The 11,083-nt window shown below is 39.5% G+C and overlaps 1 protein-coding gene across 34 annotated transcripts in view; it reads left to right on the top strand.

Moving 5' to 3' along the window:
• NRXN1 (neurexin 1) overlaps window positions 1-9,591 on the top strand; it is a 1,287,750-nt gene extending 1,278,159 nt beyond the window's left edge. For all 34 annotated transcript variants that reach the window (XM_042451209.1, XM_042451219.1, XM_042451256.1 and 31 more), the window contains one exon: window positions 6,044-9,591. In XM_042451209.1, coding sequence (XP_042307143.1) covers window positions 6,044-6,348 — 305 coding nt within the window. In that variant the 3' untranslated portion in view covers window positions 6,349-9,591. The remainder of the gene's footprint in view (window positions 1-6,043) is intronic.
• The last annotated feature ends 1,492 nt before the right edge of the window (window positions 9,592-11,083 follow it).

Here is an 11,083-nt window from a genome sequence, read left to right on the forward strand (position 1 = left end):
ATGCAAAGGGATCTTTGCATCTGAGGAAGTAGACTTAAGTCTGCAAAAGTTTATGCTAACAAATTCTTTCTTTCTGTCAGATAGTCTCAAAGGTGCTACAAGAACTCTTTGCATATCACTGGAAAAGTTACTCTCTTTACGAATGTAATGAATTAAACAAAACATCCCAATTTTATCTCAGTACCCACTTCATCTCCAGCACCTCAGGTTACAAACAGCTACTCTGAGAATGACAGAAACACTTTCGCTTAATTAAGTGGTTGTGTCTTTTTAGACAGATGGAGTTAGTGAGATAATTGTGAAAAGATGCTTAAAGTAGAAAAATGCCAGCAGGTTTCATGGTGTGTGCTTTTTTTAAAAAAAAACTGTTCTGCTTAAAATAAGTTTCTTCAGTTTCATGTTTCAGGCCTCAGTATTCAAAAGAATATCTCCTTATAAAAAGGAGACTGAAAGACACCATTTAGCAGACATTAATAGCAAACATAATTGACAGCTTTTGCCTCAGATGCTTACATTCAAAGACAACTTTTCACCCATTAGTTAGTGGGAAAGTTTATTCAGCAGGTTCCATTCTTTCTTGGGCAGAAATTAATTTCCAAAACCACATTCCGCTTGATAAGTCCCTCTCATTTTCACTCACTATAGATATCCTCAAGAGTTTTTATTCAGCCATAGTGAACTGTCTCTTGTAAAACAATTGTTGACACATCTACATTATGCTGCAGGTAACAATAGCCACAAAAAAAAGGGGGGGAAACACCTATTGTTGTTTCTAACCACTATGAGATGGACTCCTAGTGTGACATTGAACTAGAACCCGAAAGTGTATGATTTAAGGGGGGGGGGGGGGGAAGAGGCGTAAAATGTACCCACTTCAACCTTATAATGTTTAGAAGTAAAAACCCAAGGAGAAGCTGTTAGGCCTCAAGGTAGGCAAAGATGGTAGCAAAGCATAAAAGAAAGGCTTTTTTATTAGCTTGTGTTAAGGTGAAATAGTTACAAAGGTGTTGCATCCAAAGGTTCTTTTATAGGCATCTGGATCTCCTTTTGGGAGTGACTTTGTTCTTCTCGCCATATAAAGCATAGATGGGTAACCCCAGCATGTCCAAGGGGCAGGTTTCTTACCCAGAAGCCATAAAGATTACCACAAACCGCTGAAAAATTCAGGGGCTGGAATCCTGCATCAGGAGTTTGTCTATGTGTCCATTGCTATATCCAGCTGCTTTTCTGCTTGCTGGACCCACTGCCACAGGCATCTGCAGGGATCTCCAGGTATCCTCAGGAAGTCCCTGTAGATCATGGTGTTTATCACACTATGCTCTTAAAGAGGTACTATTCCAGTGCTCCTCTAGCAGCCTCCTGTTGCATGCTGGGATTGGCAGTTTTAAGGAGCTGAACTTCTCTGCCTGAGAATTCTAAATACCCCTCCTTAAAACTGCCAATCCCAGCATGCAACAGGAGGCAGCTAGAGGAGTCACACTGGAATAGTACCTCTTTAAGAGCATAGTGTGATAAACATCTATGTTAAGTCCCTGCAGCTTGTCCAGTGGCAGAAAAATAGCTGAATGCATCTCCACTCATCCCCTCCTTATCAACAACATAGAAATGGACAAGTTGTTTAAAAGTTGTTTTGGTGTCACATTTTGGTTCTTGGATGCTCAATAAAGCATTCTGATCTGCACAACCACTGCGAAAATGGATTATGATAGCATAAGTTGAAGTTATCACTACTATAACACACTAATGGGATGTCAGCCAGTTGGTTTTTTTAATGTGAATAATTGTGGGAGGGCTACAACCTATTTGAACTCTGTATTGTTTCCAGGAGATGCAGTCCAACCATGTTTTGTTGTCAGAAATAGGATAGGTGGCTTGAGAAACCTCAAAAGCAGCTTTCAGAGGCCACATCTGTCCCTAAGGGTGCATTTTGTCCACTCTTGAAACCATAGACTGGAATCCTGTTATTGTCATAAACATGCTTTCAATGTGTATATCCTTGGATAATTGTTGCAGAAGGAGCTATCCAGTACCTCCTTGTCCAGTACTCACCTTGCATACCTGCTCCAAAGGGCTGGTGTGCACTCCCTTAGCCACTTAGTGTCCAGGAGTTGGTGCAGGGTCTCCTCTGGAACTCCCAGTATACTCTGTTGGAAGTCCAGGAGGGGGAAACGACAGTTTGCTTACAGAAAATTTGGATGGTTTCTGGGTGCTTCACTTGTACCACTGGCCAATAAACAGCTGAGTGAGTGTGTGCTTGCTTTTTAAAGTAAGTTTATGCAACCATGAACCCTGAGACAGAGTGGAACTGCACAAGCAGAGTATTATGTTTCTTCCTGTGCAATGCAGGATCATTGTCAAAAGTATGTCATCCTTGATGGAATAAAATATGGAGCTAGCTCAAGATTAGTGCCAGTGAGACCTAGACCATAATTTCCAAGAGTAGATTCTTGTCAGTTACCAGCAACCATGTTCTATTGAAAGGATAAACCCATTTGACAACATTGTTTCCAGTGGTAGACCTCAGATATCCTATTCTGAGTATGCAAAGTAATGAGGCAGTCTAATAACCCTGCCCCACTCCTTGCATGCTTTTGTCATCTCCTGCATATGAAGGATTCCTTTCTGAAGAGGAGAATCATCTCTATCAGTGAAGGATCTCCACACACCTGGATCCTAACTTTCCAGTGATCCAACTCGCATGAAGACTCTCTCCATATAGATAGTGATGGAAACTTGTGAGAAGGGAGTGAGGCTAGCACAACCAGTGTGTTGAGTGTACCTGGAATAAAAAGAGCTGTCAAGGGCTAATATAGACTTTCAGTTCAGATATGTCAGGTGAAAGCTTGCAGGGATGATGCACAACCTATACCCAACTTTGTACGACGCATCTTTAGTTGCAGATGTTGATAGATAACCATATAAAACAGATGTCAATCATCATATTTCAGAATCGGTAAAGTAACTCTCCAGTGCCCATATGTAGGATGAGTTACTTTTCAGTACTGGTGTTGGAGGGTCTTGTAAACAAATGGTATCAGACCTTTAGTGAAATTAACTGCAAGTTCTGGAAAAGTTTGAGAAGAAATTAGTAAAGCTTTGGTTTTCTGCTCGATGTGAATCTGATTAACAAAGAACCATTAGTTGCAGACAACCATTAAAAAGCCAACTTGATTAGTTCCTCGTTTCACCACCATGACCAAAATATTTTCCTAGATCAGGGGTTAGGAAACTGTGATCCCTAGGCTTCTTGAAAATGATTGTAAGGATAACCTGAAAGGTGTGTGTGTGTGGGGGGGGGGAATTGCCCCATGCCCCCCCCCCCCAAAAAAAAATAACAGAAGGTGACCCAGATACTGACTGAGTATTAAAACATCTCCCTGTGACCCATCAGGGGTGTTGAAGACATTTAGAGAAAATACCTCCCCCCCCCCAACCGATGTCCACTAAAGGCCACTGTGGTCCCCTAATTCCCAACAGATGTCCATCCCTTGCCTAAATGGATACTGTCTCAGTTCTCAGAGTAGGATTAGGCAGTTTTAGTGGCTGGCTTCCTTGTCAGTAAGGCAGGTAATTTCATGCTGAGTTCTAGTCTGAACTTTGAACCAGCAAACCAGCAATACCCTGCCAATAGGTTCAATATCTTGGACAGCTGAGTTAAATTTTGAACTAAAACCTAGGGCAGATTCACCACCCCACCGACACAGAAGTCACCAGTCACCACAGAGCATGGGGTGAAAAGGTAGCTGAGGTCTTTTTTAATGCAAGCAAAATTTTCTTACAAATGTCAATGGTTCTAAGGCATGCAAAACCCCGCTCCTTTTGAATAAGTGATTATATGGAGCAAAACAAAGAAAATGGGTGTCAAGTGACAGATGCAAAGATAAGTAGGAGGAAGATCACTGAGGAGAACTTTAAAAGGATAAGTTCCTCATAAATGCCAAATTACCATGTGCAATTACACAGAAGCCAGTAAAAGTGGGGAAATAGAGAATATTATGATTGAGGCTGTGGGCGGAAAGAACAAAGCAAGCTTGGGAACAGAAAAGAGTAGCTTGTGATGAGAAACAGGTATGCCAGCGAAGAGAACAATAGCCCTATAGAAAAATAAGGCTTCCAGAGTAAGAGCAGCATCAATATCTGAATCTTAGTTGTTGTTTTTAAAAGGAATGGAACAGAAATTCTTGGCAAATAAATTATGCATAATGTTAAGCAGAATGACAACCCCGTGTCTTGTTTGTGTGTCTTCCTTGTAAACGCCCTCAGAGTTTAATGTTGGATTATTCACCTCACCCATCCCCAAGTCCTGCTTGCTGATATCTAGTTTTTATGATGCTCTTCCCATCAATTCTGTGTTTTATCAAAAGAGCTTTCCAGCTTGTCCCTCTGCCAAAGTAGTTTCGGGCAAGGGCATCTTCGCTCATACCTCAAATCTGTATTCTGCCAATTGCTAATGCACTTTCGTAAGCCTCTGGTGAGAGGAGATTGCAAGCATTGCAGCAAGGCATTCACTGTTTGGTATTTGCCATCATTCTCCAGTTATCATGTACAAAGGATTTAGCAGCATGTCCACCTTTATATAAATATTTTAAGAACCATTGGTATGAGTCAACCCCATTGCCTTCTGATAGTGCTCCATACAGCTCAGTGCTTTATATCTATTTGGTAGCTGCTCTTTTCCCTTTAAAAAACACACAATAATTTACCACTTTTCCACACCTGTGGAAAGGAACCTTGGGTGGCTATAGGTAAGTAACATTTTAAGAGAGCTTTTTGAGGGGTGTCATATACTCTAGTACAGTGTTTCTCAAATTACCTAATGTGGTGGACCAGAATCATATTTATGACATATGATTATCATATTTGTGTTTTTTTCATTATGACCAGACATTGCTGCTCTAAGGATCCTTAAGATTAATTGTATTGCATACAAATATTGTACTAACCATGTCTGAAAAGCAGCACAAGAAAAGGCAAACAAAATTTACCAAAAGCAAATGACTGCCACCCTGAAAAATGGAATTTGAGGGCTCTTGGAAATCAGTTTTGTGTTGGTTAATAAAATTTCTCAATGAAGTTTCACACTTCTTGCTAATTTGCTAAAGAGAAGTTTCAGTCAAATTTGGAACATCCTTCTTGGTTTGTGTGTTGCAGGAAATAAATGGGGAAAAACTCTTGGAGAGTTTAGTAGTGCTGGTTTAAGAACAGTAGTGTGTGTGTGTGTGTGTATAAACATTCAGTAACTAAGCACATACCTTCTTGTGGTTTTCTTCATTGACTAGACGCACTGTTATAGTGCACCCTGATCTCTTTAACCCACAGAACCCAGGTAAATAAACACAAACAAGCACAAACCACTGGAGGCTTCTGACTAAACAGTAATGAACAATAGCAAGCCATAAATACAGTCGCATCATGTAAATAAAAATATCTGATTTCATTGTCAACAAATGTGAAGGATTTTCTTCTGCTATTTTTTTTATTTTCAACATTGTAAAGGTCTGCCTTGAGAATATGTTTGTCACCACAGCAGTTGAATTGGCTCTAATTCTATGATTTTTTTTCTAAATTATGGTAATAAGTTCATACCGATTGAAGCAATTATGTTATGTTAATTTTTTATTTAAATGATACACCTGTATTTGTGGCTCATTTCAGTCTTCACTAGCCACTCCCCAACTGCCCATGCAGCCAGTGGACACAATGGCTGGGATCAGGGTATATTGGGACAAACTGTATTGGACTGTATTGGGACAAAATGAGATCACACCCCCACAAATAAGAATACTGCCTCTATTGCTCACCATATCTGATGCTTGGTAAATCAGGACTGGGGGACTGGTCCAGCTGGGAGATGCTACTTAACTAAGTATCTGATCTAGGATCTTGGCCTGTGTTTCTTCTGAACACAAACTGGATACTAGAAGTGGTAGAGGAGGCAGAAGAAAGTAGCCTTACTTTGCTGATCCATTAAGTGTGATTTGATAATGCACTGTCTTAAAATGTAATGTTCTGTTTTGTACTAAATACATCTTTCTGCTTACAGCAAGTCCAACTAAGCCTGGACGAGGAGGATACCCAAGTTCAGATGAAGTGGTTCGGGAATCCAGCAGCACGACTGGCATGGTAGTTGGGATTGTGGCTGCGGCTGCTCTGTGCATCCTCATCCTCCTCTATGCCATGTACAAGTACAGGAATCGGGATGAAGGCTCCTACCATGTTGATGAGAGTCGAAACTACATCAGTAACTCAGCACAGTCCAACGGGGCTGTGATTAAGGAAAAGCAACCCAACAGCTCGAAAAGCTCCAACAAAAATAAGAAAAACAAGGATAAGGAGTACTACGTCTGATCCCGACAGCTGAAAAAAGAACAATTGTATAGAAATAGTCTTCATTTTATCTGAGACATAAAACAAAACTTATTTACTTTACTTTTTATGAAGCACATGCAATGTTTAAAAAATGGGAGAAAAAGAACACAGGGAATGCAATCGGAAAGGAAAAGACTTTTTTTTAACAAAAAAAACAAGGAAAGAGAAAAAATGAAATAAGCATTTCATACTCTTGTTTCACTGAAACTGGAGTCAATAAATCCCCTTACATCCACAGTGTTTTCATTTACTCTGCCGTCTTTATGTTGCTGGAATGTTTCTGAAGATGATGATGGTAACTACTGCACACTCATAAGGCAAAGAGTATTACTACTAAAACATCACCCAGCACTACACAAAAATGCAACCAACTGAAACAAAACAAATGAAATCTCTCGCTCTCTCTCTCTTACACACACACACACACACACACACACACAGACATACACACAGAGAAACTACCTATGAATCTGGATTTAGCCAAAGTGCTAGCGCATTCCTGAGGAGTAAGTTAGTCTTATTACCTGAGAAGACTTTGCCGTTCTATACAAGTGCTCAACAAGCAAACCTGAGTTTGTCACCCTGTGCATTGCAACAACAATTGGAGCTTGAGTTTGAAGTGAAGTGCTGGCCTTTCTGAATAAACCATGCAAGAAGAAGAAGGAGAAGGAGAAATTCAAAGAAAAAAAAGCCCCTTTCTGGTTGTGAGGAAAACAGTATAGCGGCCTTATTTTCAAAATAATAATAATAACAATAAACAAATGAAGTGAAATATAAGGCTTATTTTCACACACCACCAACAAACAAACCTGAGGGCATAGATGCAATCATTGGGGAAAAACGTTCATGCACGCTTAATATGTTATTACATATGTTTATATTAAAAAAAAACACATCTATATGTGCTTTCTGGACTGTGATAAGTGATGTTTTCTAGCCTGTTGTATAGACAATGCAAACTATATCTGCTCTTCAACCATTTTTGGTAAACTCAATGTTCTAAGTGTTGCTAGGTATAGACCGTTTTACGACATCTGGAGCAACCAACATTTCTGTTTACTTTGGCACCCATGAGAAACTGCCACCGTTTTTCTTCCCCTCCTGATTCGTTCTTTCTTCTTCTTCCTTTTTCTTTAAAAAAGAATCTTGAGTTGAATTTGGTTTTAATTTACAGTATAGTGAACATACCAAGAAGGATGTGTATGAATGTATATAAGAGTCAGCTAATTTTCTTCTTAACCTGTACAGCCTCTCTCTCTCTTCTTTTGCAGTTCAGTTTTAGTAGTTTGTATGAAAGAAGTGGACTTAGAAAGCAAATATATATATAGATATAAACACCATATTTTTCTTCTTCAGTTTACTCATGCACTCCCAGGATACATCACCAAAACCAATCAAAATCACATGATTTCTCTCCCCCGCCCCATGCACACACTAAACTTGACACAAACGTGGTGATTTAAATTACTTTTGCCCTCCAGATTGGATATATCATTGGCCAGTATGGTTGATCACACCCCTGAAATGTGACAGAAACGTCAAATTTAATGGTCCCCAAATCTTTATTATTGCTACACTTAATTGGAAAAGAATTCAGAAGTATGCCCTTTAAATTGTTCTAGCTCTTCTCACTAAAACTTCTTTCAGTTATGTAAAGCAGAGACACCATTTATAAACTGAATGCAAAACAAGATTCTAGTTTGCATATTTTGGTTGAAAAAGTACCTTTTTTCTCCTTTCAGTGGTTCTTTTTTCCAAAAAAAAAAAAAAAAGTACTGTATTATTTCCTAGAATTCTTCTAGGTTTAAATGGAATTTCTTCTTCTAAGTTAAGGTAGTCAGTTTGGCAATGAACCAGTATCTTTGCAAAGATATAAACATCAAATGCATTTTTGATTTAAAAACATGTTACAAATTTGCACTTTTGTTTTGTTCTTTTAAAAAAGATGACTCCATTGGGTTCCCAACAATAAGCCATTGTGTAACGTCCCACTAAGTGAGAGAGATGTGAGAGGAATATGTTGCACCGAAAGTAGCTAGTTCAGTAGAGAATCATCCATATTGTGCAAGGCCTCCTGGGATGTGTGGAATTGTTTATACTTTACAGACAGAAAGAAGGAATTTAAAATTAGCTTTAACCAGCAGGGCACTGTATTGTCTTGTTTGCTGTTCACTGCCACTGGGGCAAAAAAAAAGTGGGGGGAATTGAAGGATCTCTGAATCTTCAACACAGCAATACTTTAGAGACAGATGTAAAACTGCCTTGGTGTTGCCATCTTTGGAAGCTGCCAAATGGTTTGATCATACTGTACGTGCTGAATGCTTTGGAGATTGGGTCTGTGGGGCAATGCTTGCAAATATGTGAAGGCTACATAACACTCAAGATAACCTACTGAAATTTCCCCAGCCATCCCTTCAGTTACCACCTTTATAATTTACCTTTGCCAAGTGAAGGACAGTAAATGGGTGCAGCCATGAACCATGAAGCAGGCACTGGCATTGATACCCAAGATAAAATAAGCCAGTGATGAGAAATGAATTTTCGCAATGATAAGGCCACGTGGAAGGGGCTACAAATACATTTATCATTCTCCAAGCTGATGGCAAGGTTCTTTTGCATTGTCTTATATTGACATTAACATGATTACTTTTAAGGAATAAGTGATGGAATTGCCCTTTCTAGTAAAGGTAATCTGAAGCTATTTTCTCGGGAGTTACTCCTGTTCTTCCTTGTTGATTTTGTGATTTAATAACAAACAAAGTGTTTGCATTTATCAAATGTTGCAGTAGCGATATTAAAACACTTTTTTCTCTCTCTCTTTTCAAAATACATAACAAACACCTTAATCCCATCTCTATAGTAATCTAATTGTTGACTAAATCTGCAATCCTATGCTCACTTAACAGAGAGCAAGTCCCATTCATGTCTATGGGTCTTCTTCTGAGTAAAACATGGTTAGGATTGTGCTGTGATGAGATGGCTATGGGTTGTTTTTTTTCTTACTGTATTGTGTTGCCTTTTTTTAACAATACACTAAAATAATGTGTGAAATAATTCATTCCCAAGATATCAGAAAAGAGGTCAGAAGCCCTTAACCTTATAGTGCTTTCTGTGATAGATATTTACAATTTTTTTTATTTGTTGCAAGGCCAATTTATCCATTATTGGAAATGCTAAGCAAGTGGAATTTACCGTTTTGTTAATAAAATGTTTCTTAATACAGTTGTTGGGTCATTATTTTCTCTTTCTTTCGCATTATAATGCTGTGATTATTATTATTGTGTTTATTACTTACAACTGAATATATCTTGAGTAGCAATGAAGGAATGTATCAGCTTCACTTCCTTCCACATTCAAAGTGTTAGGTTCTTTTTAGCCATTTCAGAAGAAATGTGCTCACTTTGGTAAGGGGCTGTGCAGACCGGCCATTGAGGCTAGCTTGGGGGCAGAGTCGGGGCATGATGTCCATATGACACATACCCTGTCTCCACCTCATTGCTGTGTGATGCCATGCACCGCTCCAAACAGCACATGGCATCATGCGCTCCTCTGGTGCTATGTTTACATGGTGCAGTCCCATAAAAGCACCTTAAAGCTGAGGCACCATGGCTGTCACACTTTTTGTGGCTCCTTTTTGTGCCCTGGAAAGGCCAGATTGGGGGCACGGTGTGCAGTTGCTGCAGCACCAATCTGACACAGCTGAAGGATGTGCTGAAGGCCCTTAGGGGTAGTCTTCACAGCCTCTAAGTTCTTATGCCACAACAACAAAAATTGTTTAATTCTCCCACCTTCAATACACAAGTTCAGTAGGTGCAGCTGTTCCCAGGAACATATCACACTTGTCTGTCAAACAGCTGCTTAAAAGATGTCCAACAGAAACAGAAATCACAGGGATTCAAAACCAATTTTTTAAGAACTAGCACTGGAATCCTATATAACCTGTTAAAGTCTGAATTCAAAGATATAGCCATGTTAGTCTGTAGAATCATAAAATTGGAAGAGACCACAAGGGCCATTCAGTCCAACCCCATTCTGCCATGCAGGAAATCTAAATCAAAACATCCCCAACAGATGGCCATCTATAGCCTCTGTTTAAAAACCTCTAAGGAAGTAGATTCCACTACACTCTGAGGGAGTTTGTTCCACTGTCAGGAGGTCCCTCTTAATGTTGAGGTGGAATCTCTTTTCTTGTAGCTTGCATCAATATGTAGAGAGATCTTGTAGCACTTTTGAGACCAACTGAAAGAAAGAGGTTGGCAGCATGAGTTTTCATAGACTTCAGTCTACTTCCTCAGATGCTTTTGGTGGAGTGGAGGCCAGGCACAGGCATATACTGTATATGCCTTAGGTATGTGAGAATGTCAATTCAAATTCAAAATCCTTTGAGTATGGAAATGAAGTAGCAAGTCCAGTTTTAACAATGGTCATTTGTGAACAAGGACATAGCCATTGGATATGGAAATGAGATGGCAAGACCAGCTTGGCCCTTGACATTCCATGTCAGACCTCAGGACAAAAGAATTACAAAGGTAGATTGGAAAGGGAAACAGCAGAACTGGAATTCATCCATAAACTAAAGTCCCTCATCAATGGGTTGGACAGGGACAATGGCTTCCTGGTTCACTATACATATTTCAGCACTATCTGACCCCATCCTCATGGGGGCATCCTACACTCATATATCCGCCCCACCTGTAGGCTAGTTTCCAAGGCC

This window comes from Sceloporus undulatus, chromosome 1, assembly GCF_019175285.1.
Source record: "Sceloporus undulatus isolate JIND9_A2432 ecotype Alabama chromosome 1, SceUnd_v1.1, whole genome shotgun sequence".
Classification (NCBI taxonomy): Eukaryota; Metazoa; Chordata; class Lepidosauria; order Squamata; family Phrynosomatidae; genus Sceloporus; species Sceloporus undulatus.